This window comes from Amblyraja radiata, chromosome 4, assembly GCF_010909765.2.
Source record: "Amblyraja radiata isolate CabotCenter1 chromosome 4, sAmbRad1.1.pri, whole genome shotgun sequence".
NCBI classification, from domain to species: domain Eukaryota; kingdom Metazoa; phylum Chordata; class Chondrichthyes; order Rajiformes; family Rajidae; genus Amblyraja; species Amblyraja radiata.
The window spans coordinates 66932254-66958986 of NC_045959.1; the positions used below are offsets into that span (position 1 = coordinate 66932254).

The 26733-nt window shown below is 41.0% G+C and overlaps 1 protein-coding gene across 2 annotated transcripts in view; it reads left to right on the forward strand.

Moving 5' to 3' along the window:
* The window catches only part of asxl3 (ASXL transcriptional regulator 3), a 214448-nt gene that overhangs the window by 130316 nt on the left and 57399 nt on the right, over positions 1–26733 (forward strand). For both annotated transcript variants that reach the window (XM_033019677.1, XM_033019678.1), the window contains exons 7-8: positions 3061–3178; positions 11133–11261. In XM_033019677.1, the coding sequence (XP_032875568.1) occupies positions 3061–3178; positions 11133–11261 (247 nt within the window). The remainder of the gene's footprint in view (positions 1–3060; positions 3179–11132; positions 11262–26733) is intronic.

Genomic DNA, 26733 nt, shown 5'->3' on the forward strand with positions numbered 1-26733 from the left:
ACTTCTTTTATTTCTATCTTTCTTAAAGCTCAAAAAATGAAGGGGTACAACAAATGTAATAAGATATATGTGGTGTGTATTACTGTAACTTATTGTACTTCTAATAAAAATAAAATTAAATTAAAAAAAGGATGTTGTGTGATTTGGAGGGAAACTTGCAGGTGATGTCATTTCCATGTGCTTGCTGTCCTTGTCCTTGATGATAGAGGTCATGAATTTGAGAGATGCTGTCAATGCTGGCAAATAACTGCAATATTTTTTACAGATGGTATACACTGCAGCCACTGTTTGCCATTGAAGGTAATGAAGTTTTAGATTTGTGAATGCAGGTTGCTTTCCCTTCTTGGAGTTGAGCTCGTGAATGTTGTTGGACCTCCCAAGATTAAAATGCAAGAGTGAGGAACATGATGACATTTTTTCCACGTGCACAGATGAGTGACGCTCCAAAAGCACTGTGACAATATCCATGTAATTTATGCATATGAGCTGCACTCATTCTCGCACTTGCTTAGTAAATCGATCAGTGATCTTTAACTTGGAAATAAATCATTCCTGCTTTTGATCCCAACACGAGTGTATGTGCAGCCATCTCTCTCCGTCTAATATGTGCTAGTTTTACCTATTTCGTAAGTAGACACATATCAAAACATGGTGGCAGCGGTGAAAGTGAAGATTTGTGGATCAAATAGATGCTATGATGATTAGTAAAAATGCTTTGAAAAGCTTTGCAAGGAAAACAGTCAAAGATCTATAACCAACATGCCAAGGATCTGCCAATCCTGGAAGAAGGTGATGTTATAAGACTCAAACCTTATAAACTAGGAGATACCAGATGGCAGAGAGCAACAGTTCAGAAACGACTGGATGAGAGATCATACGAAGTCGAGACAGTCACGACTTCTAATCCGACGTAATCAATTGGATCTGAAGAAGACCCCCACACATAACTCCAGAGAAACCACCAGACGTGGAGAAGACTGAGACACCTTTGCAACCTCAGCTGACACAGGAAAAACCAACACAACATGCACCACCAGAAAAAGATGCAACTCGTGAAACTCAGAACAGAGAGAAAACTAAACAAAAGCAAAGTGACAAAGAGAAGAAACTAGAAGTGACGCACAGATTGTACACACTGAAAAGAAAAACACTTCTGAAAGAAACACCATCATAAAGACTAGGGCAGGAAGAGTTGTCAGAACGCCGGAAAGATATGAGAAGAAAGCATGTGAACATTACTTTGGGTTATTGAAATAAGTCACAAGTGTGGCTAGTGATGAAATGGTGAAATAAGACAGAACAGTTGTTTTATTCAGTTAAGTTAAACCATATTACCACGGTGTAATATTATGAAAAGTGTTTAGGTTTGCTTTGTTTTGGATCGTTGGAAAGGTAATCCCAAATTGTCAAAAAGGAAATGATGTGACAACATCCATGTAATTTATGCATATGAGCTGTACTCATTATCACACATGCTCAGCAAATCGGTCAGTGACCTTTAACCCTTTAACTTGGAAATAAATCATTCCTGCTTTTGATCCCAACACGAGTGTATGTGTAGCCATCTTTCTCCGTCTAATATGTGCTAGTTTTACCTATTTCGTAAGTAGACACATATCAAAACAGGCACTTATCCTGCATGTTGATGCCAGTATTACTCGAGTTACTTCGGTACAATTTGGCTTCGGATCTCATCACACCATTGATCCAAATGTGGATCAAAAACTGAACTTCAGAAATGACTACCCTTACGATCAACACATAATTTGACTGGATGTTACATTGTGAAACACAGATAAAACTAAAGTTAATGATTATCAAGGGGAGATGCTGCAACAATTGGAGTATTTCTCACTCAAAGGAAGAGGGTTGTGATTGTTGGAGGTTAATCTACCCAGGCCCATGACATCATTACACGAGTTCCTCAGGGCAGTCCTGGGCACAGCCATCTTCATCAAAAGAACCTTTTCTTCATGCGATCTTTGCTGATGATTGCACAATGTCCAATTCCAGTTGCAACTTCTCAAAAAAGAAATAATCCACTTATGCTTATAAAAAAAACAATACTGCATTTAGGCATGGGCTGCCGTGCGCCTAATATTTGAACAATATTTGCACAATAAAAGTGTCAGGCAGTGACCATTTCCATCAAGAGACAGTCTAATCCTTTATCATTGATATTAAACAGCGTTGGAATAATTTGCATCACAATTTGTTATACAGTATTACCAAATAAAGCCAATTTGCTGAAAATACTCAGGTCTGGCAGCATCTCTGCTGTAAATAACGATCCAGTACCAAAAGCAGTATGAAACAGAACTGTAATTTTGATAAGCATTAGGGAACTGCAAGTAATATGATGGAATATAAAGTGGTCCATCATTCTCAATTATACAATAATGTAATCAAGCAATTAGAAGTCCCATCACAGTACAGGAGACTGCTTTTACATCCAGTTAATAAAAATCTCGAAGAATTATTTCCCATATGAGGAAGGAAGTATTCATTTGAATGAACATGAATGCATGTTGTTGGAAACCTTTATAAGGGTGGCATGGTGGCTTAGCGGTAGAGTTGCTAACCTACAGCGCTTGCAGCGCCGGAGACCCGGGTTCAATCCCGACTACGGGTGCTGTCTGTATGGAGTTTGTATGACCTTCGTGGGCTTTTTCCAAGATCTTCGGTTTCCTCCCCCACTCCAAAGACGGACAGGTTTGTAGGTCATTTGGCTTGGTATAAGTGTAAATTGTCCCTAGTGTGTATAGGGTAGCGTTAATGTGTGGGGATTGCTGGTCGGCGCGGACTCGGTGGGCCGAAGGGCCTGTTCTCTAAACTAAACTAAAAAGACGTGCTACCAGCAGTGATCTATTCCAAATAAAGAGCACACAATATCTCAAGTTGAGATAATTAATTTCCTACTTAAGCTGATTTAAAAAGTTGATGGTATTAACTTTTATAGCTATTAACTGTTATAGTTAATCATTAAAATAAGGAAATATATGAAATGCAATGGGAAGAAAATGCATTTGTGACTCAAAGATTCATGTTTTTAATTGATAGGCATTGAAGCAGCAACAAAAGAGGAGGATTGGTGTTACTATGATGATGAACAAGGCCATTCCTTGTGTTGTACTCACGCCACTAAAAGTATCAGAAGAACATTCTGAATTGCCATCTGGTGAGTAACAACACTAAATAAACCAGTTTGTTTTCGATTAACTTATGGAAATCAGCGGGTAAGTCAAGACAGCTTGAAAATTCCAGTCATGCGGATCTTTCCAAATAGAACGATAGCAGAAATTATATTAAAATAACCCCACAAGAATATCTTCATAGCATCTTCTCAAACTGTGCAGTGCAAACTAAGGGAAAGCATGCAAACTATTTTAGAGTAAAAGAAAAGGACAATCAAAAGACTGCTTTTCATGCAGGGTAATATTATTTACTTAGAAGCACAACAAATTGGCACATGCATTATGTTTTCTAAACAGTCTTTGTATGATATGTATTTAACATGATCATTTGCAAATGGTTTACAGCATTTTCAATTACAAATGCTTTTATGTGTGGCAGTGCCAATTTGTCGATAAAGGTATTTTCACTGGAAAAGATTCACCAAATAAGGGTGAGGTGACAACTACAAAATATCTGTTATCCCTGGTCTTCCAAGCCAAGATACCAGTAGAATGAACTGCAATTGAAACTGATGGAACTGATCCAGAGGCCCTTTCTTAGAAGACATCACTGTCATATTCATGAAACTGATTGTTCAATCTGTCATTGCACAACCTGTTTGGCGCTTGTTCGAAGAATGAATGATGAATGAATGAATGAATACTTTTTTGTCACGTGAAATTCTTTGCTTGAATACCCAAGGTATGCAAGTAGTCACCCATAAAGGGTGCTTACAAAGTTACAAAGCACCTCCGTGCCAGGTGGAGGGTGGGGCAGGGTGGGGGTTGGGGGAGGGGGCTGTGGGTGAGGGGGGGGTGCGGGGGAGGGGGAACCTTCAAAACCTTCATAACTTTTGTACTATTTCACCGATCAGAACAAAACTTATTTGACGCAGCAGAGAAGAATAGTGAATAAGGTGACAAAAAATCGTAGTGCTATGGGGGATAGCTTTTGCACAAATTTTGTGCCTAGTGCTATTCTGCTCTTGTGTCTTGTTTCCTTTCGCACTCATTTGCGCTATCAGCTTACACACAGTCGTTACTTATAGCTTTTCACGCATTGTTCCTTTGTGTGTCATTATGCAGCTCAGTAGGAGCACTTCATCATACCACATCCTCCTTTGTTTATCAGTTTTGCACTTTGTTTAGAACGCAGTTAATGAATCCAAAAACGGTGCAGTAAATCAAAATGCACAGGCCAGGAAGAGTCAGCTGTAATGGCAGAGTTGCAGTGCCTATCCTCAGATTCATCCTATACCAGCTGGATATTGAAACTCGGCAGTATTATCACACTTACTTTTTTTTAGGAGAAGGAAATTAAAGCACTGTCTATTGATTTAATAGTGTTCAACTGGAGGGGTCAGAAGTTATCATGTTGAGAGCAGTGCTGACCATGCCTTCCACAGATGATACTGTGTTTTCATTGCAGGCTGCTGTATCTGTATTGCAGCTTTGAAAGCAGTTTTTCATGAACATTGGTAGACTGCCTCACTAAAGCATACTGAGATGGTTAGTTGTATCATGCCTGGTTTACCAGTTTTAGTTTAAGTACCTGATGATCAACTGAAAGTCTCTCCTTTCATTTTCTACCATTATAACCGCAGCATTAAAAATTGCATTAGGAATGCATGTAATTTATTTCACATCATTAATTTTACCCTTACTGGCTGGCTACCACAGGACTCTGCAGCTTGCTCCAAGATACTTGTTATTGAAAGCATTATTTTTTCTTGATAATCTTTCTCCATCTGTTTGTGTCCTGTAGTTCTATAAATACTTCACTGACAGTTTGATAGTTTGATTTTATGTGGCCCAGGAAGCAAAAAGTTGCTTAAGAATTAATTTGCAGCAATGTGCAATGAATTTATAAAGTCTGACAATGTGCACTTTAACCAATAGATTTTTTCTATTACAAATCTCAAATTGTGAACTACAGAGGCAAATAAATAAATGATGGGTCTTTGTCCCAAACATTATGGAGGGCACTGTATAACCATACATCTACAAATTCTTGTTGATGAGTGCAGCAAACAGTATAATGGCAATCAGAGCAATTGAAGACATGCATCAAATGCCAGAACTGTATTGTAAGTGCATAGCTCTACAGAGATAATCACAGAATTGTACATTTGATCACTTTTAAAGGGAGAAAAATGACACAAAGAGCTGGATTAATCCAGCAGGTCAGGCAGGATCTCTGGAGAACATGAAGATGCCTGACCTGCTGAGTTACTCCAGCACATTGTGTCTTTTTTTGTGACTTTTAAATGCTGTGATTGTACGTGTGTCTGTTACCTCTTCTTGCAGTTTGTTCCATATACCAACCATCCTTTGTGAAAGAATTAGAACATAGAAGATAGAACAGTATAGCAATTGAACAGGCCCTTCAGTCCACAATGTTTCTGTCGAACATGATGCAAAGTTAAACTGATCTCCTCTGCTTGCATGTGAACCATATCCCTCCACTCTTCGCATCTCCATATGCCTATCTAAAAAGTTGCTTAAACGCCATTATCATATCTGCTTCGACCACCACTCCTGGCAGCACCCACCACACCTTCTGTAAAAAAAATGCCCTGCATATCTCCTTTAAACTTTCATCATCTGACCTTAAGCTATATCTTCAAGTCTTTGACTGTCTACCCTATCAGGGACAGTATAAAAATAAAAGAGAAGAAGTACAATGTAGCAAAATTGAGCGGGAAGCAAGAGGATTGGGTAATGTTTAAAAAGCAACAGAAGATAACTAAAAAGGCAATACGGGGAGAAATGATGAGGTGCGAAGGTAAGCTAGCCAAGAATATAAAGGAGGATAGTAAAAGCTTCTTTAGGTATGTGAAGAGGAAAAAATTAGTTAAGACCAAAGTTGGTCCCTTGAAGACTGAAAAAGGTAAATTTATTATGGGGAACAAGGAAATGGCAGATGAGTTGAACAGGTACTTTGGATCCATCTTCACTAAGGAGGACATAAACAATCTTCCTTGTGTACTAGTGGCCAGAGGATCTAGGGTGACGGAGGAACTGAAGGAAATCCACATCAGGCAGGAAATGGTGTTGGATAGACTGATGGGACTGAAGACTGATAAATCCCCAGGGCCTGATGGTCTGCATCCCAGGGTACTTAAGGAAGTGGCTCTTGAAATCGTGGATGCATTGGTAACCATTTTCCAGTGTTCTATAGATTCAGGTTCAGTTCCTGTGGATTGGAGGGTAGCTAATGTTATCCCACTTTTTAAGAAAGGTGGGGGAGAGAAAATAGCGAATTATAGACCAGTTAGTCTGACATCGGTGGTGGGGAAGATGCTGGAGTCAATCACAAAAGATGAAATAGCGGCACATTTGGATAGCAGTAACAGGATCGGTCCGAGTCAGCATGGATTTACGAAGGGGAAATCATGCTTGACTAATCTTCTAGAATTTTTTGAGAATGTAACTATGAAAATGGACAATGGAGAGCCAGTGGATGTAGTGTACCTGGACTTTCAAAAAGCATTTGACAAGATCCCACATAGGAGATTAGTGGGCAAAATTAGGGCACATGGTATTGGGGGTAGAGTGCTGACATGGATAGAAAATTGATTGGTAGGCAGGAAACAAAGAGTAGGGATTAACGGGTCCCTTTCAGAATGGCAGGCAGTGACTAGTGGGGTACCGCAAGACTCGGTGCTGGGACTGCACCTATTTACAATATACATCAATGCTTTAGATGAAGGGGTTCAAAGTAACATTAGCAAATTTGCAGATGACACAAAGCTGGGTGGCAGTGTGAACTGTGAGGAGGATGCTCTGAGAATGCAGGGTGACTTGGACAGGTTGGGTGAGTTCGCAGATGCATGGCAGATGCAGTTTAATGTGGATAAATGTGAGGTTATCCACTTTGGTAGCAAAAACAGGAAGGCAGATTATTATCCAAATGGTGTCAAGTTGGGAAAAGGGGAAGTACAATGGGATCTGGGGGTCCTTATTCATCAGTCAATGAAAGTAAGCATGCAGGTACAGCAGGCAAGAAGAAAGCGAATGGCAAGTTGGCCTTCATAACAAAAGGAGTTGAGTATAGGAGCAAAGAGGTCCTTCTGCAGATGTACAGGGCCCTAGTGAGACCACACCTGGAGTATTGTGTGCAGTTTTGGTCCCCTAATTTGAGGAAGGACATTCTTGCTGTTGAGGGTAGGTTCACAAGGTTAATTCCCGGGATGGCGGGACTGTCATATATTTAGAGAATGGAGCAGCTGGACTTGTATACTCTGGAATTTAGGACCTATTGTCTATTGTCTATGCCTTTCATATTTTTAGATCAGGTCTCCCATCTACCTCCAATGTTCAAAATAAAACATTCCAAGTTTGTCCAACCTCTCCTTGTAGCTAATACCCTCTAATCCAAGCAGCATTCTAGCATTGATAAAAATACATCTATTGATGCTCCTAAACACATCATCAGTGATGTAACCTGGGGTCATTGGGTGTTTCGGGTCTTTCAACATCAGACACCCTCACCCAAGCGACCCAGCCGAGGTTGATCAGACCACGACTTGTGTTCAGGTGGCATTCGCTCCTCCCCATGGACCTTATCTCCTGATCCAGAGCAATCTCGAGGCTTTCTCTGCTGCCTCTGTGGTGTTCTTGATGGCTCTTCTCCTCGCCACTCCGTTGATGCCCAGTGCACTCAAGGCTTTGTAGAGCGATTGCCCTGCAAAACCTCTGCAGCCAACCTCGATGGGCATACACCTTGCCTTCCAGCCTGCTTGCGGCAGTCTATGGCCAGCTCTTTGTACTTGGTCATCTTCCTCTTCTAGCACCTTGTCGACGTCCTCGTCGAACTGATGCCAGTCTGCCTTCTTGCAGGCCTGTGGCCATTTGACTCGAACCTTCTCCGGAGATCTGTTTCGAGGGACTCGTTGCGCCGCTTGGAGGCTTCGGGCTCTATGGGGTGATTCCGGGCCCGGCTCGTCCTGCGTCTCACCAGGTAAAATACCTGTGCGATGTGACATTCCCTCTCCCTCCAAACACTTCATTCGGGTCTGGTGAATCTTCAGGCCTCGGCTGTTCTTGCAAACCTCTGCATCCTCTCCAGAACCTCAACATCTTTCCTTTTACATGATTACCGTGAAGCTTACCAAATTGTGGTCAATGTTCACAACAGTTCCTTCGCAGACACCACATGCCCATTCTCATTCCATAAAATATAATAAATTTAAGCTTCCTCCCTGGTAGGACTCTATTTATACTGCTTTAAAAACCCTTCCTGGATGCATTTAACAAATTCCACCTCATTTAGGCCCCTTGTTCTGACATTCTTGACCAATCTTGCGAAAATCACCCACTATTATAACCCTACTACTTTTAAATCCTACTTCTTCTTGTCTACAAATTTGTTTTTCCAAGTCTTGTTGACGGTTTGGAGGCATAAAGTCATACAGCACAGAAACAGACTTTTCAGCCAAACTGAATATAGACGCAAAATGCTGGATTAACTCAGTCGGACAGGCAGCATCTCAGGAGAGAAGCTATGGGTGATATTTCGTGTCGAGACCCTTCAGCCAAACTCGTCCGTGCCAACCAAGTTACCCCATCTAACTAATCCCATTTACCTGCATTTGGCCCATATCCCTCCAAACCTTCCTACCCATTCACCTGTCTAAATATATTTTTAAGTTGTTATTGCACCTGCCTCAACAACTTCCTCTGGCTGCTCATTCCATATACCCGCCACTGTCTGTGTGAAAATGGTGCCCCTACACTTCCTATTAAATCTTTCCTCTCTTACCCTAAATCTATGTAAGAACACCACTCAGCCTCATGCCCTCCACAAAGTCCCAACCTGTCCAACATCGCCCTGTAGCTCAGGTACTCGAATTCTGGCAACATCCTCGCAAATATGCAAAGCTCCATGCATTAAAGTAAATGCAGTTAAGACTCTTATGTTACCTCACCCATCTCTGGGTGTCCTGCCCACTAGACAAGCATGCTCCCTTTACCACAAATTTCTCTCTCTGACATTAAATTACGTTATACTGTCATTTTGGATTCACTGGTTTAAACCACCATGAATAGCACTGACATATCACCTTACCTGGATATTGGTCCACCTCTAGTTTAGGTGTAACTTGTGCTCTTAGTGCAGATCATCCCTGTCTCAGAAGAGATTCCAATTATCCAAATATCTGAATCACTGTCTTGGGCTCCAGCTCCTCAGCCAGGCATTTAGCTGTACTGCCTTCCCATTTCTGAACTCACTACTTTGTGGCACAGGGAGTAACCCTGAGATTACCACCCTAGACGACCTGCTTTCCAGCTTTCTACCAAGCCCACTAAATTCACTTTGCAGGACCTCATCTCTCTTTACCTGTGTCATTAGTACTAACATGAACCACAATTTCTGGCTGCTTGCCCTCCCCTTTCAGAATGCTCTGAATCTGCTCAGTGACACCCTTCACCCTCTCACCAAGGAGACACACACCATCCTGGAGTCACAAGAAGCTACAGACCCTGGAATCGTGAGCAACAAATTGCTTGAGGAGTTCAATGGGTCAGGCAGCATATTCTGAGGAAAATGGACAGATGACTTTTTGGGATACGATCCTGGAGTTGCGCTCACGACCACAGAAACATGTGTCTGATCCTTGACTGTCAAATTCCTTATCACTACTGCTCGTCCAATTTTTGACATTCCCCACTGCACAATAAAGCAAATTATTATGCTATTAATCTGGATTCTGCTGCTTTCCCCTGAGACACCAGTTCATAATTTTGTTGAGAACCAGAAACTACCTTTACCTTCCTCCACCATCTAATTAAACAGTCCATTTTGAGTGATAATAACTTGTTCTTTTTATATTCAAAGCTACAATATCCCATCAAACAAACACAACATCATGCAAGACATTGGAAATACAGTGGAATGTAAATAGGCTTCTACCCATCAAGGAGCCATCTAGTGTTCATTTAACAATAGTGAAATATTAATGCATATATTATGTTAGTTAGTTATGCATGTTAAATGTTTTTCAGTGGGTGCTTTTTTCAGCATTAATATTTTACACTACACCTACATAGCTGCAACCTTTTAACACATGGTTCAAAGAGGGGTAGATTGACCTGAAGTGCTTAAATCTGCAACAGTTGTATGAGATTGAAAACCTCCCTAAAAGAACAGCTGACATTCAAATGGATGACAGAAAAAGATATCTTCAGGATTCAAACCGTGAGAAAGAAGTTTAATGAGCATCACATGGAGCAAATATTTCCTTAATAATTTCACAACACATTCTTTGGAAACACCCTATTTCAATGAAATACATCTAATTAGTGCCTTTGTTTAGGATGTACTTAGATTAGTAAGACTAACTGACTAACTAAATGCTATAAGACATTAACAGTATATTTAAATAGATAAGCAGTGTACAGGACCAGGAGTAAATATCTGCAACATGAAGGCTCCATAGGCATTGGTATGTTAGCTACAAACCAGGTTCCACATAGTGAAGATGGCTGTCTGCAAATGTCAGTCCTGCTCATGTGTGCCACGTAGAATAAAAGCTGCTGAATATAACATATTGTTGGAACTAGATGAGATATTTTTCTCGAGTAAAATAATTCTTAAGGGGTTAATTTGCAATGAATATATAGATGCTACTCTTTTTCACTCTGAGGTAAAGCACCATAATGTAGATACTCAAGGAAATACCTAGTGGAATGTTGTCAACGGTAGCATAAATCATATGATGAAAGAGTAGTAATTTATAAAATGGAGAACTACCATAATAGAGTGGGCACTGTCATCTCTTGATTTTATTTTAGTTGACACCACAAATTGTATTTTTGTATGTAATCTAATCTTACTTCATCTACTATTATAAAGTCAACTAAACTGATACTACCGATAGAAGTAAATGTGCAGAGCAAAGAACTGGTTGAACAATATTAATCAGTAATATAAATTATTTTTTTGTATTTTTCCAGGATTTGAATCAAACAATATTTGTGAGCTGAACGGTTCTGATAAAAAATTAAAAGAAGGGTCAAGATCCTCACTAAGTCCTACTAAGACATCAGATCAACACCTGAAAAGATTGAAAAGATCAAGCTCAGGTATGTCTCACAAAACTCTTCAAATAATGATGGTTTTAATCATTGTCATTTAGAAGTCATCTAACCATATTCAAAGTTGCACCGTATTTAGTTTAAAAAAGCATTAGGACAGATTTTGCTTAGTACTGTCAATTCAGATTCAAATTGGAGTGTTCTTTTGCACATCAAGCTGTTATCAGCCAAGCATTCAAAGCTTGCTCTCTACAGGGCATCTAGGAACTGCAAGAATGGGAAATCAAATTCAAAGAATCAATGAAGTTCAGCACAGAGGCTGAATCAGGAAGTGTAAATTGTAGTAGTAAACAAAATCAGTTAAAGGAAATGAAATGAGGTGGACATAACAGACAGTACAAAAACTAAAATACACTACACAGAAAATACTTAAAATTGAAGGAATGAGACAGTATATTTGTTTAAAAATAAATGTCAGAGCCAGAGATAGACGATGTTAGCAAAGTTTGGGGTTGCAAAGACAAACTGATGTAAAGCTGGCGATCTGGCAGAATAAAATTAATTTTAAATGAATTAATTCAGAAAAACAGAATACTGGAAGAAAATCTTCATATGGCAGAGCAAATTTAACAAGGGGATTGATTTATTTTAATATAAATATTGAGGAGAGACAAATTAAACTAAATGGCCAAAACACAACATATTGGAGATACTGAAATAAAATACTAGAAAATTTCAGCATGTCAAATAAGATCTGTGGAGAGAGAAATAGTAAGTGCCTCAGCTCGATTAATTAATCATCAGAAACCTCCACCCAATTCTGATGAAAGGTCATCAACTTGAAACATTAATTCTGTTTTTCTTTCCACATATGTTAACTGACCTCCTAAATATTTCCAAACTTTTCTGCTATTCTTATAAACAAAATGGCATTACTTTAAAATGGTGTGTAGGAAGAGAGAGGCTTCTAAGTGTACAGGTCTTCAAAGATGGCAGGACTAGTTGAACAAAAGGTACACGTGATGCTGAAATATAAAATACGTGAGAAAGAAAGCTGTGTTAGTTCTTTGTAAAAGGATAGTTAAGTCCCAGCTGGAGATTTGTGGCCAGGCTCATTGTACAATTGCTGGCAGATGTCAATTGAAGATGAATAAACTTGCCTTGACCACTCTGTAATCAGTAAACTACTTGACTCTAAACCATGGCAATCTGTTCGCACTGCCTTTTGAACATGTCTGGAAAAATTCTTGGCCCAGTGTGATATGTTAGCTCTTTCCACCTTTCCATCTTTTCCAGTGCTACCTCTGAAAATTATGAACCTTAGCATTTCTTGTGTTATATCTCCATGTTAGCAAAACATTTAGAATGCAGGGCGGAGAAAGAGAGTTAACATTTCAGATCAATAACTCTCTATTTTCATTTTAAAGTTCACTAACTGGTTTTGTGAAATCAACCTCAATTGGCCGATAAAGTCAGCGCCATGCCTAAATTACTCTGAAGAGAACGGGTTAACTGTGCTTGGTAATCTCAGTGCCTTTCTCAGGACAAGAACATCTAACTTGGCACCAAACCAGCAACACCCAATCTTTGTCACCATTGTTCCAGTAATGCGCATGACCTAGGTGGATCTTTTATGACAGTCTGCTTCTTGAAGCGAATTGTTGCCAGGCAGCAGAATGTTACTTCTTATGTGATATTAGCATGTTGTTCTGAAAAGAAGGCATGCAATGCAGTCTTGAGAAATAGCTGGCTTTATAAGGAGCCTCTAATTGTTTCCATTATACTGCTGCTGCATCAGTTAGACTGCGAGATCTAAAGGCTGTTATTAAACTCTCAGACTTGTAGCCTTGTAACATCTTCTAGCCTTGCCCAATCCAGAGTAGAGAATGGTTGTCCTATTTGTCACCAAATTTGCAGTCTGTTTTTCTTTAAGTGTTAGTCATGTTGTAGATGGTTATCTGCTGGGTACAATAAATCTGCTATATAGCTGCCTGAAATTAAAACAAAACTGAATCCAAACTCCTAATTAAAATTATGCTTGTAACCCTTAGAGTCACACCTGTAAGTTACCACAGCAGTCTATTAATTACTTGAACTCTTAAACTCAAGGGGGAATTAATTACTTAAACTCAGTCTCAGTTAACAGAGGGAAACGGTGAAATGATTAAAAGTATGATGATTGGCAATATTAAGAAAGATAAATGAAATATGATATATATATATTTAGGATAAAGAAAGACTCACACTGAGGCCCCAGCCAAGTTTCTGGAGAAAGATGAAGGAGAAATTTGTCAAGGTGCTAGAAATATTATTTCAAGATTCTATTGAAAATGGATGTGTGCTGGAGTTTTTAAACGGAAAGGAAGATAGATTATGGGTAATTACACACCAACTAGCTTGGCAGCTTTGTTAGGACAATGATAAGAAACAGTACAGCACTGTAGCACAGCTTTTAGAGCCTCTGCCTTACAACATCAGAAGCCTGGGTTCAATCCTCACCTAAGGTGCGGTCTGCGTAGTTTAAACATTCTCCCTATGACTGTGTGTGTTTCCTCTGGGTGCTCTCGTTTCCTCCGACATCCCAAAGTTGTGCAAGTTGGTAGGGAAATTGGCCACTCTGAATTACCCCTGGTGTGTGTAAGTGAGTAGTTGAATCTGGGAGTAGTTTGTTAGAAATTGGGGAGATTATAACAAATGGGATCAATGTAGGATTAGTGTAAATGGATGGTTGGTGGTTAGCACAGACTCAGTAGCTGAAGGACCTGTTTCCATGCTGTATCTCTCTGCAACTCTAACCATGAATAATTCAGGATGAATATGTCATGTGTTGCGTTAATCATTAGACGAAACCAGCTTTGTTTTCATGGAGCTACTTTCCAGGGACTTCTATAGCATGAATCAAACACAACAACATAGATGTCCCTTTGGATAGATGAATTAAAGGAATAAGAAATATTGGAAGTGATTAGGGCTATTTCTTTGGGCAGAGAATTAATTGACATAGACTGGTTGAATCAACAAACTGTTTCTTTGTTGTAATTTCCATGTATCCTTAGACAGAAGCAAACATCTCAGAAATTTCACAATAGAGTCGTTCAGTAATTATTTTTATTTTCAGGCAAATATTCATGAGATCTAGGTCCTTTACTTTAGGCCACAGGCAGACTTTTTTTCACCTCTAAGGCATTTCCTCTGCATCTCCTCAACCTTGTGCTCTATGAGTCATGCTACGTTTACATTTAGTTCTATTTAATTGCTCCCAGTTGGAGGTACTAGAGATGTTGCAGGAGATTGAGAAAGCAGGTGACACGAGAGGTGAGGTGAAACAAATTGTAACAGAAAGCACGGGACATAAAGTTCACAGAAATATCAATCACCTTGACTGCAACCCCTTTGTTATAATTTCTGTCAGAATTATTTTCCTGCTAGTCCATGAGGTAGACTTCCCTCCTTCCTGCTTAGAAACATAGAAAAATAGGTGCAGGAGTAAGCCATTCGGCCCTTCAGGCCAGCATCGCCATTCAATATGATCATGGCTGATCATCTAAAATCAGTACCCCGTTCCTGCTTTTTCCCCATATCCTTTGATTCCTTTAGCCCTAACTCTCTTGAAAACATCCAGTGGATTGCCCTCCACTGCCTTCTGTGGCAGAGAATTCCACAGATTCACAACTGTCAGGTTAAGAGGTTTTTCCTCGTCTCAGTCCTAAATGGCCTACATCTTATTCTTAAAACGGTGACCCCTGATTGTGGACTACCCCAACATCGGGAACATTTTTCCTGCATCTAGCCTGTCCAATCCTTTAAGAATTTTATATGCTTCTATAAGATAACCTTTCATCCTTCTAAATTCCAGTGAATACAAGCCCAGTGGACCTATTCTTTCATCATATGTCAGACCCACCACCCTGGGAATTAACCTGGTGAACCTTCGCTGCACTCCCTCAATAGCAATAATGTCCTCAAATTAGGAGACCAAAATTGCACACAATGCTCCATGTGCGGTCTCACCAGGGCCCTGTACAACTGCAGAAGGACCTCCTTGCTCCTAAACTCAAATGTCATTAATGTCATTAGCTTTTTTCATTGCCTGCTGTACCTGCATGCTTACTTTCAGTGTTCAAGAAGGAACTGCAGATGCTGGAAAATCAAAGGTACACAAAAATGTTGGAGAAACTCAGCGGGTGCAGCAGCATCTATGGAGCGAAGGAAATAGGCAACGTTTCAGGCCAAAACTCTTCTTCAGATTGATGGAGGGGGGGTTTCAGCCCGAAATGTTGCCTATTTCCTTCGCTCCATAGATGCTGCTGCACCCGCTGAGTTTCTCCAGCATTTTTGTGTACCTGCTTACTTTCAGTGACTGATGTACAAGCACACCCAGGTCTCGTTGCACCTCCCCTTTTTACTGCATCTGCTATGCATCTGCCCACTCACCCAACCTATCCAAGTCACCCTGCAGCCTCATAGCATCCTCATCGCTCTCACACTCCCACCCAGCATTGTGTCATCCGCAAACTTGGAGATGTCACATTTAATTCCCTCATCTAAATCATTAATATATATTGTAAATAACTGGGGTCCCAGCACCAAGCCATTCTGAAAAGGACCCATTAATTGGTCACTGCCTGCCATTATGAAAAGGGCCCATTAATTCCTACTATTTGCTTCCTGTCTGCCAACCAGTTCTCTATCCATGTCAATACCCTACCGCCAATACCATGTGCTCTAATTTTGCACACTAATCTCTTGTGGGACCTTGTCAAAGGCTTTTTGAAAGTCCAGATACACCACATCCACTTGCTCTCCCTTATCCATTCTACTTGTTACATCCTCAAAAAATTCCAGAAGTTTAGTCAAGCATGATTTACCCTTCATAAATCCGTGCTGACTTTGACCGATCCTGTCACTGCTTTCCAAATGCGATGCTATAACCTCTTTAATAATCAACTCAAGCATCTTCCCCACTTCCGATGTAAGGCTAACTGGTCTATAATTCCCTGTTTTCTCTCTCCCTCCTCTCTGAAAAAGTGGAGTTATATTGGCTACCCTCCAGTCCACAGGAGCGGATCCGGAGTCGAGTGAACATTGGAAAATGATCACCAATGCATCCACGATTTCTAGGGCCACCTCCTTGAGTACTCTAGGATGCAGACCATCAGGCCCTGGGAATTTATCTGCCTTCAATCCCAACAGTGATAACATGGAAGGTGAGGACAAGGGGGACTCTGTCCTTGTTACGAGTGGGGGGATGGGGAGTGAGAGCGTAGCTGCGAGATATAGAGGAGACCCTGGTGAGAGCCTCATCTATAGTCGAAGAGGGGAACCCCCAGTCTCTAAAGAATGAGGACATCTCCGATGCCCTGGTTTGGAACACCTCATCCTGAGTGCAAATGCGGCGTAGACGGAGGAATTGGGAGTAGGGGATAGAGTCCTTACAGGAAGCAGGGTGGGAAGAAATGTAGTCCAGATAGCCATGGGAGTCAGTGGGTTTGTAGTAGATAAACTACTCACCTTCCACCTTACCAGCCGTCACATACAACAGATAATCCTCCGACATTTTCACCACCTCCAACAGGATCCCACCACCGGCCACATCTTCCCATCTCCTCCCCTTTCGGCTTTCCGCAGAGACCGCTCCCTCCATAACTCCCTGGTCAATTTGTCCCTTCCCACCCAAACCACCCCTTCCCCTGGTACTTTCCCTTGCAACCGCAGGAAATGCTACACTTGTTGCTTTACCTCCCCATTTGACTCCATCCAAGGACCCAAGCAGTCTTTCCAGGTGAGGCAGAGGTTCACCTGCACCTCCTCCATCTATTGCATCCGCTGTTCTAGGTGTCAACGGCTTTACATTGGTAAGACCAAGTGCAGTCTTGGCGATCGCTTCGCCCAACACCTCCGCTCAGTTCGCATTAACCAACATGATCTCCCTGTAGCTCAGCACTTCAACTACCCCTCCCATTCCAAATCTGACCTTTCTGTCCTGGGCCTCCTCCATGGCCAGAGTGAGTCTCACCATAAATTGGAAGAGCAGCACCTCATATTTCGCTTGGGTAGTTTACAAGCCAGAGGTATGAACATTGACTTCTCCAATTGCAGATAGTCCTTGCTTTCTCCCTCCATCCCTCCCCTTCCCAGCTCTCCCACAGCGTACTGTCTCCGCTTCTTCCTTTCTTCTTTCCGCCCCCCACATCATTCTGAAGAAGGGTCTGGACCCGAAACGTCACCTATTCCTTCGCTCCATAGATGCTGTCTCACCTGCTGAGTTTCTCCAGCATTTTTGTCTATCTTGTAGCAGAAGATATTCTCGGGAAAAAAGACGAGCATTTCATTAGCAATGCGGTGAGCCAAATATTTTTCTAGTTGTTACTTCGTATGATTGCATTGCAACTTTAGACCACGATTACATTTGTTACCTATTGGATACTTACTTGATTAAAACAGGAACTAATCAGCTTGCTGGGCAATCTATTCCAATTTTTGAACAAGCCTGAAGAAGGGTCTCGATCCGAAATGTCACCCATTCCTTCTCTCCGGAGATGCTGCCTGTCCCGCTGAGTTACTCCAGGAATTTGTGTCTACCTTTGATCGAGCCTCGTTGACAACAGAAGAACTCCTAACATTTGTCCCATTTGTCTTTCATAATTAAAAGTAACTCACATTGGTGATTACTTCAGTCAAGAGCTATGGTGAAATTGTGGACAGAACCTACCTAGATTAGCCTTCCAGTTATTTTAAACATTAATACAAAAGATCACACAATCTCATTTTGTACAAAATTTTGTTCATGTTTAAAATACGTAAGCCTTTATGCTTTTTTGATTGAATTTAGGCAAATTGTGTTGAATAAACAATTTAACCAAGTGGAAACTACTCTTAGAATTTATTGCTTACCAAATTTTATAGTGCACAGCAAAAAAACACATAATAATCGACAACAATGAAGCACTGACAGATTTCCAAATTGCTGTGCATGTGCACTCTGTGATGCTGTTATAAGCATAAACTAAACTACATACAAAATATTTTTTAAGACAAAGTAGTTAAAGTGCAGAATGTGAATGGCTTGGAACCCTTTGGTAGACTAGCAAGTGTCTTCCTTGAATGTTTACTAGTTCAGTATAGGCATTTTTAGGACAGCATTGTTTTATTCAGCAACTCCTTCCAGGCTGGCCAGTAGACTTGATTAGTGACTACCATTCAGCCAAAACACAGTTCTGCCTCCTCTATAGCATTCACTGTGGTAGCAGTTTGAAAGGATATCGCATTTTTACCTCAGTATTGCTTCTCTCGCCTTTTAGCTTCAGAGCCGTTTCTACATTATGTTAGGTCACTAATAATTTAGTGACAATTAGTTTTGAAAAATAATCTATGATCTCCAGGCAATCAATAGTACAGTTTATTGTTAATTTAAATGTCCTGACCTGACATTAGATTGCATGTTTAATTTATAGAAAAATGCCTGAGGATCAACTGACTTCCACCTTTGTGTCAAAACCACACTTTCAGCATTTAAAAATTGCTGAAACGTCAACAAAGACAAACTTGTTTGGAGATGTTAAAGAAAACTAAAAAGGCTTCAGGTATTCTCGTCTCTGGTATGTCACTTGAAATACCTGCTCTACTAGGGTCATCGATTTTAGATATTTTCAGTGAATACAGTGAACAATATCATTGATGTCCATGGATGTCTGCTAAGGAGGAAAGTATGGGAGGTCGATGGATGACCACCACGAGATTCTTATTCCTAATGAAAGGTTAACACCCTGAAATGATAACTCAGTTTTCTTTCCACAGTTGCTGCCTGGCCTGCTGAATATTCCTCATTGTTTCGGTTATTTTAGATTTCCAGCATCTGCAGTTTTTTTGCTTTATGACCTCTAACTGCTTGCTGAGGGGATCATTGAAATTACCAAATTAGTTATAGTCAGTAATGCAACTTAAATTATATATTAATGTGCTGCCAAGCAGCATTTTATGGCTCAGTAAGAAGCAATGGTGTGTGTAGATCATGGCAAGGTGCCAGCCACAGGGTAATTTCATGTAAGAGAATGTATCACATAAAATTCTGTAGGAGATATAAGAATTCTGCAGGAGATAGAAGGAACCACACTTTCAGCATTTAAAAAAATGCTGAAACTTCAACAAATACAAACTTGTTTGGAGATGTTAGAGAAAACTAAAAAGGCTTCAGGCATTCTCATCGCTGACATGTCACTTGAAATACCTGAACAGCGGAGTTTACATGCTCTATTAGGGTCATCGATTTTAAATATTTTCAGTGAATACAGTGAACAATATTATTTGGCATGAGAGAGGAGCTGGCCAAGGTCGACTGGAAATGGATCCGAGCAGGAATGACGGTGGAAGAGCAATAGCAGGAATTTCTGGGCATAATCCGGAAGATGCAGGATCATTTCATTCCAATAAGGAAGAAAGATTCTAAGGGGAGTAGGAGGCAACTGTGGCTGACAAGAAAGTTAGGAATAGAATAAAACTAAAATAAAAGATGTATAACACAGCAAAGAGTAGCCAGAAGCCAGAGGATTGGGAAACTTTCATAGGACAACAGAAGGAAACAAAATGGGCAATACGGGCTGAAAAGATGAAGTTCGAGGGGAAGCTGGCCAGGAATATAAAGAATGATAGTAAAAGCTTCTTTAGGTATGTTAAGAGAAAAAGATTGCTAAAGACAAATGTGGGTCCCTTGAAGGCAGAAACAGGTGAAATTATTGTGGAGAACAAGGTAACGGTGAAGAGTTGAACAGGTACTTTGGTTCTGTCTTCACTAAGGAAGACACAAAGAATCTCCAATATGTACTGGAGGACAGAGGATCTAGGGAGACAGAGGAACTGAAAGAAATATGCATTAAGTGAGAAATAGTATTGGGTAGACCATATAACCATATAAACCATATAACAATTACAGCACGGAAACAGGCCTTCTCGGCCCTACAAGTCCGTGCCGATGGGGCTGAAGGTTGATAAATCCCCAGTGCCTGATGGCCTGCATCCCAGGGTACTCAAGGAGGTGGCTCTAGAAATCGTGGATGCATTGGTGATCATTTTCCAATGTTCTATAGATTCAGGATCTGTTCCTGTGGATTGGAGGGTAGCTAATGTTATTCCACTTTTCAAGAAAGGGGTGAGAGAGAAAACTGGGAATTATAGACCAGTTAGCCTGACATCGATGGTGGGGAAGATGCTGGAGTCAATTGTTAAAGAAGTAACCATGGTGCATTTGGATAGCAGTAAAAGGATTGTTCCAAGTCAGCATGGATTTGTGAAGGGGAAATCCTGCTTGGTTAATCTGCCATAATTTTTGAGGATGTGACAAGTGAAATGGATGAAGGAGAGCCAGTGGATGCAGTGTATCTGGACTTTCAGAAAGCCTTTAATAAGGTCTCACACAGGAGATTAGTAGGCAAAATTAGAGTACATTGTAATGGGGGATAGGGTATTAACATGGATAGAGAATTGGTTGGCAGTCAGGAAACTAAATAGGACTAAATGGGTCCCTGTCAGAATGGCAGGCTGTGGCGAGTGGAGTGGTGCAAGGCTCCGTGCTGGGGCCGCAACTGTTTACAATATATATTAATGATTTAGATGATAGAATTAAAACTAACTCTAGCAAATTTGCAGATGACACAAAGCTGGGTGGCAGTGTGAACTGCGAAGAGGATGCTCGGAGGTTGCAGGGTGACTTGGACAGGTTGAGCGAGTGGGCAGATGCATTGCAGATGCACTATAATGTAGATAAATGTGAGGTTATCCACTTTGGCAGCAAGAACAAGGAGGCAGATTATTATCTCAATGGTGTCAGATTAGGAAAAAGGGAAGTGCAATGAGACCTGGGTTTCCTTGTACACCAGTCACTGAAAGTAAACATGAAGGTACAGCAGGCAGTGAAGAAAGCTAATGGCATGTTGGCCTTCATAACGAGGGGATTTGAGTATAGGAGTAGGGAGGTCCTTCTGCAGTTGTACAGGGCCCTGGTGAGACCACATCTGAAGTATTGTGTGCAGTTTTGGTCTCCTAATTTGAGGAAAGAAATCCTTGCTATTGAGGTTAATCCCCGGGATGGCGGGACTGTCATATGAGGAAAGAGTGGAACGACTGGACTTGTACTCATTGGAATTTAGAAGGATGAGAGGAGATCTTATAGAAACGTATAAAATTATAAAAGGACTGGACAAGCTAGATGCAGGAAAAATGTTCCCAATGTTGGGGGAGTCCAGAACCAGGGGCCACAATCCAAGATAATTTTTCACCCAGAGAATTGTGAATTTGTGGAATTCTCTGCAATGGAAGGCAATAGAGGCCAATTCACAGGATTAATTTAAAAGAGAGTTTTAATAGAGTTCCAGGGTTTAGCGGAATCAAGGGATATGGGGAGAAGGCAGGCACAGGTTACTGAATGTGGATGATCAGCCATGATCACAATGAATGGTGATGCAGGCTCGAAGGGCCAAATGGCCTCCGCCTGCACCTATTTTTTATGTTTCTATGAATTCTATAATTTGTAAATGCTAGCAGATCTTTTCAGACTGAGTATTTACTAAACCATCGTTCTGGTTCTACTTCCAAAAGGAAAAGGAGAGATTCCAGGCTGCATGCTATGCAAAATGCAAGCTTAGAGACATTGAGAACTTGACATACACAAATTTTCAGAAAGATCTACATGAAAACCATGACTGGGTACAAGAAGGAGATTGAGAAATTTGTGACATGGTGTCAGGACAATTACGTCCCCCTCAATGTCAGCAAGATGAAGGAGCTAGTTATTGACTTCAGTTCAGTTTAGTTTAGTGTCACATGTACCGAGGTACAGTGAAAAGCTTCTGTTGCGTGCAAACCAGTCAATGGAAAGACAATATATGATTACAATCAAGCCGTTTACCGGTATAGGTACATGATAAGAGGATAAAGTTTAGTGCAAGGTAAAGCCAGCAAAGTCTGATCAAGGATAGTCCAAGGGTCACCAATGAGGTAGATAGCTGCCTGATAACAGCTGAGAAGAAAGGATGTATAGTGGAGTATAGTCCCAATCAGCAATAATGGTGCAGATAGTGTCATGTCATACAGCATGGAAACAGGCCCTTCGGCCCAACTAGCCCACATCGACCAACATGTCCCATCTACAGGAGGTACACAAAATTGCTGGGGAAACTCAGCAGGTGCAGCAGCATCTATGGAGCGAAGGAAATAGGCGACGTTTCGGGCCGAAACCCTTCTTCAGACTCGGCGACGTTTCGGGCCGAAACCCTTCCCACCTGCCTCCGTTTGACCCATATCCTTCTAAAATTGTCCTATCTATGTACCTGTCTAAATGTTTCTTAAATGTTGCGATGTGAAAATGGTTGAGACCTTTCAACTTCCTTGGTGTTAATATTACTGACAATCTGTTGTGGACTAACCACATTACTGTGACAGCCAAGAAGGAATAGCAACACCTCTACATCCTGAGGAGACAAAGGAAATTCGGCATGTCTCCAGTGACTCTTACAAACGTTTACACATGCACCATAGAAAGCGTACTGTTGCGTTGGATCATAGCTTGGTTTGGGAATAGTTCTGCCCAGAACCGCAAGAAATTGCAGAGAGTTGTGGATGTAACCAAGTCCATCACACAGACCAGTCGTCCCACCATTGACTCCATTTACACTTCACACTGCCTCGGAAAAGCAGCCACCATAATCAAAGATGTCCCACCCCTGGTCATTCCTCCTTCTCCCTGCTCTCATCCAGCAATAGGTACAGAAGCTGGAAAGCCCACACCACCTGACCCAGGAACAACTTAATTCCCTTCATTATAAAGCTTCAGAATGGTATCCATTCCATAAGCTAGGGTACAGTTTGTTTCACCTCTACCCCATTCAGGACATTGGGCTTTGTTTAAGGAATTGAAGCAGCACAATGCTAATAACTATATTGTGCGCTCTTCCACTATGCTCCACCAATTGTACTTGTAATACCAGATCTGTTTGGATAGCATGCAAAACAAAGCTTTACGCTGTACCTCAGTAAACATGACAGTAAAAATAGTAAAGCATTTTGACCTGCTTCTACATTGACCTTCATATATCAATCTCACTTATGAGCACCTATCACTTGAGCTATCATCACTACTTGTCATGCCTACAGATAACGCACAATGATTCACCACATGGTGGTTTCACATCTGAAGTATTCTCCACTGTGCATGGAATGCTGTTGGATGCCAATTCAGGTCAAATAAAAAGATAACTGACAGACACTTTGCTCTGCACATCAATCTGACTTGATGTGAACGAAAAAAGCCCACGGCATACATATTCACGGTGAGGAGTCATGTTAGAAGTCCATCATATATCATCAGCTTCCTCAAGATCAGACGAGATTGTGGAATGATGGGAAAGTAAATCAAGAGAAGGAACACTGGATGTGAGCACATTGTCATCCGCAACAATCGCTGTGCCATTGCTAAGTACTGACTCTGTGGAACTGCAGTCTGCCTTCTTCAGTCTGAAAATGGGTTTCAAACCGAATCGTCACCTACTTATGTTCTGCAGGGATGCTGTCTGACCTGCTGAATTACTCCAGCACTTTGTGTTCTTTTGTGTCTTTTGTGCATCTGCAGTTCTTTGTTTCTGCTGTTTGCCATTGCTGGCAATGGTTCTGTACCACATTTCCTGTAAGGAAGAGGAAAGGTTTTGCAATTTGTTTGGGTGTTGTGCCTGCCTTAACTGAAATAGAACTGATATTAGAAATGAATATTATAGCATTGTGAGGATATTGTATAGTTTTATTACATGTGCGGTGGAGTTGTAATAGTATGAAGCAATGCGAGAGTGTAATACTGGAATTTGTTGATGTATTTACTGAACGTGACACTGTGCATTAAATAGTTTCCAGTTCTACATCTAGATTCAGACTTGGATGAGAATGTAGGGAATAACACCCAAATTGGTAGAATCACATATAATGAAGAAGGTTGTTTAAAGATACAACTGTGGCAGCACCTGGTGGCTAGCCATGGGCATAGCGAACCCTCGGCTCAGGAGGGAGGAGTTGACCGTCTCAGAGTGGGAGGCGTTTGGTCATGGGGTATGACCCTAGGTATTTAAGGTTGGGTAACGCCCGGTCACGGATTTGGAGTTGGAAGCAGCACGGTGACAGTAATAATAACACATTTTGTTCTCATAACTTTGCTTTCGACTCTTTCTTGGCTGGACTCCCGGAGTCCCCGCTGCACAACGAGACATAAATAAGTTGGATAGTTGCGCAGGACAAAAGCAGGTGAAATTTAATCCTAAATGTCGAATGATGCATTTTGGGGAGCGTCAAGGGTAGGACATATGCCACAAATATTATGATCCTCGGGAGTGCTGAACAATTAATAAAGAATGACTGTATCTGGCGTCTGGGTCATTAAAATCCTTCAAACTCAGTAATGCAGAGCTAACTCTCAACGAAAACACTAGAACAATGCGGGAGACAGGAGTTGGTCCATGTGTAAGGTCAGGTATCCAAGGATACTGGGACAGTATCAGAGGTTAGGTTTGCTACACCAGCATTCCCGATTCAAAGTTAAAATGGAATCAGGGTAATGATGTGACATTTGGTCGCCAGTTAATCCATTGAGGCCAAGCCCCTAACTGCCTGGAACAGATAACTGAATCCAGTTGAGATGGCAGGTGTGAAAATGCATTGAGAATGTTTTAACTACACCTCCTATTTTAACCGTCACCACTTGCACTATTTACACCAGTTAGATCCTTAGGAGCAATTTTTAAGACACTTAAGACAGCTATTAATAGTTCTTCCAAATGAACATCTACCAAATAACTGATTGTACACTACTAAACTGAAAATCTGTTTATTATAGCAGACTAATAATTATTCCACTGTTCTTTCAAATGCATTTCATCAGGCTTGTGATTACTTCTCCTGCGCCCCTCATAACATGGTTACAGATTTGGTTGCTATGCAGTCTTATAAAAAAATCATGTGCTCTGAATCCTACGATGCCAGGCTGCTGCTATGATGAAGTCAGCCTGGGGCCATGACAGCTTGGTGATAGAGCATGTGAAATACTCTGCCTCAAAGTCTGACAATAATGTGCAATGATATGAAATAAGTATTTGTCAGAATATGTGGTAATAATGGTAAATTTTCATTCATTTCTTGTCAGTGATTTTACTGGATTATTAGTAGCATCAAAACTATAGATGGGGCTATCTTTTGGTTCTATCACATAGCTTACAGTTGGATTTAACAGATAATAATAAAAGCAATATGAATATGGAATGTAACAAAAGCAAAAAGCACTGGGGTAGCACAGTGGTGCAGGGTAGAGCAGCTGCCTCAGAGTACCAGAGACCCAGGTTCGATCCTAACTACGGGTGCTGTCTGTACGGAGTTTGTACATTCACCCTGTGACCTCATGGGTTTTCTTCAGGAGCTTCGGTTTCTTCCCACATTCCAAAGAAGCTCAGGTTTATAGGTTAATTAGCTTCTGTAAATTGTCCCTTCTGTGTAGGTTATGAAAGTGAGATAACATGGAACTAGTATATGGGTGATCGATGGTCGGCGTGGGTCGAAGGGCCTGTTTCCACTCTGTATCTCTAAACACAGTCTGTGCAGACATGATATACCGACAGAAAATATTGTATGCACCCAGTAGATCGGTCAGATCATCTCTGGAGAAAACAAACAAGCCACCATCATAAGACATAGGTTTAAGGTGAGAGGGGAAAGATTTACTAAGAACCTGAGAGGCAACCTTTTTCACACAAAGGGTGATGGGAATGTGGAATGACCTGCCAGAGGAGATAGTTGAGGCATTTGGACAAGTACATGGATAGAAAAGGTTGAGAAGGATATGGGCCAAACGCAGTTAGGTGGGACTAGTGGTGATGGGACGTCTTGGGCAGCATGGCCAAGTTTGGCCAAAGAGCCTCTTTCCATGCTGTGTGACTCGATGACTCCAATAGAGATAAGTGAAACCTTGGGATTACCTTAAATATTTTGGGAAATAGACTAAATAAGTACCATTCATTTTGTATGCCAAGAAAGGTTTTTTTTTTTAAATTTTGGCCAACACAGTGGCACAGCTGGTCGAGCTGCTGCCTTACAGTTCTAGAGACCCAGGTTCAATCCTGACTTGTGATGCTGACTGTGTGGAGTTTGCACGTTTTCCCCATGACCTCATGTGTTTCCACTGGGTGCTCCAGTTTCCTACTATATCACAAATTGTGCATGTTTGTAAATTAATTGGCCTCTGCAAATTTCCTCTGGTGTGAAGGGAGTGGATGGGACAGTGAGATAACCTAGACCTAATGTGAACGGATGATGTATGGTTGACGTGGACTCAGTGGTTGAAAGGGCCTGTTTCAATGCTGTATCTACAAAGGATACAAAGGACATTTATTATCACATACACCAATTGGTGTAGTGAAATTTGACTTTGCCATGCAGCACACAGATAAAGATAAGACACAACATTAAAGAATTTAACAATAAGCATAAAAACATCTCC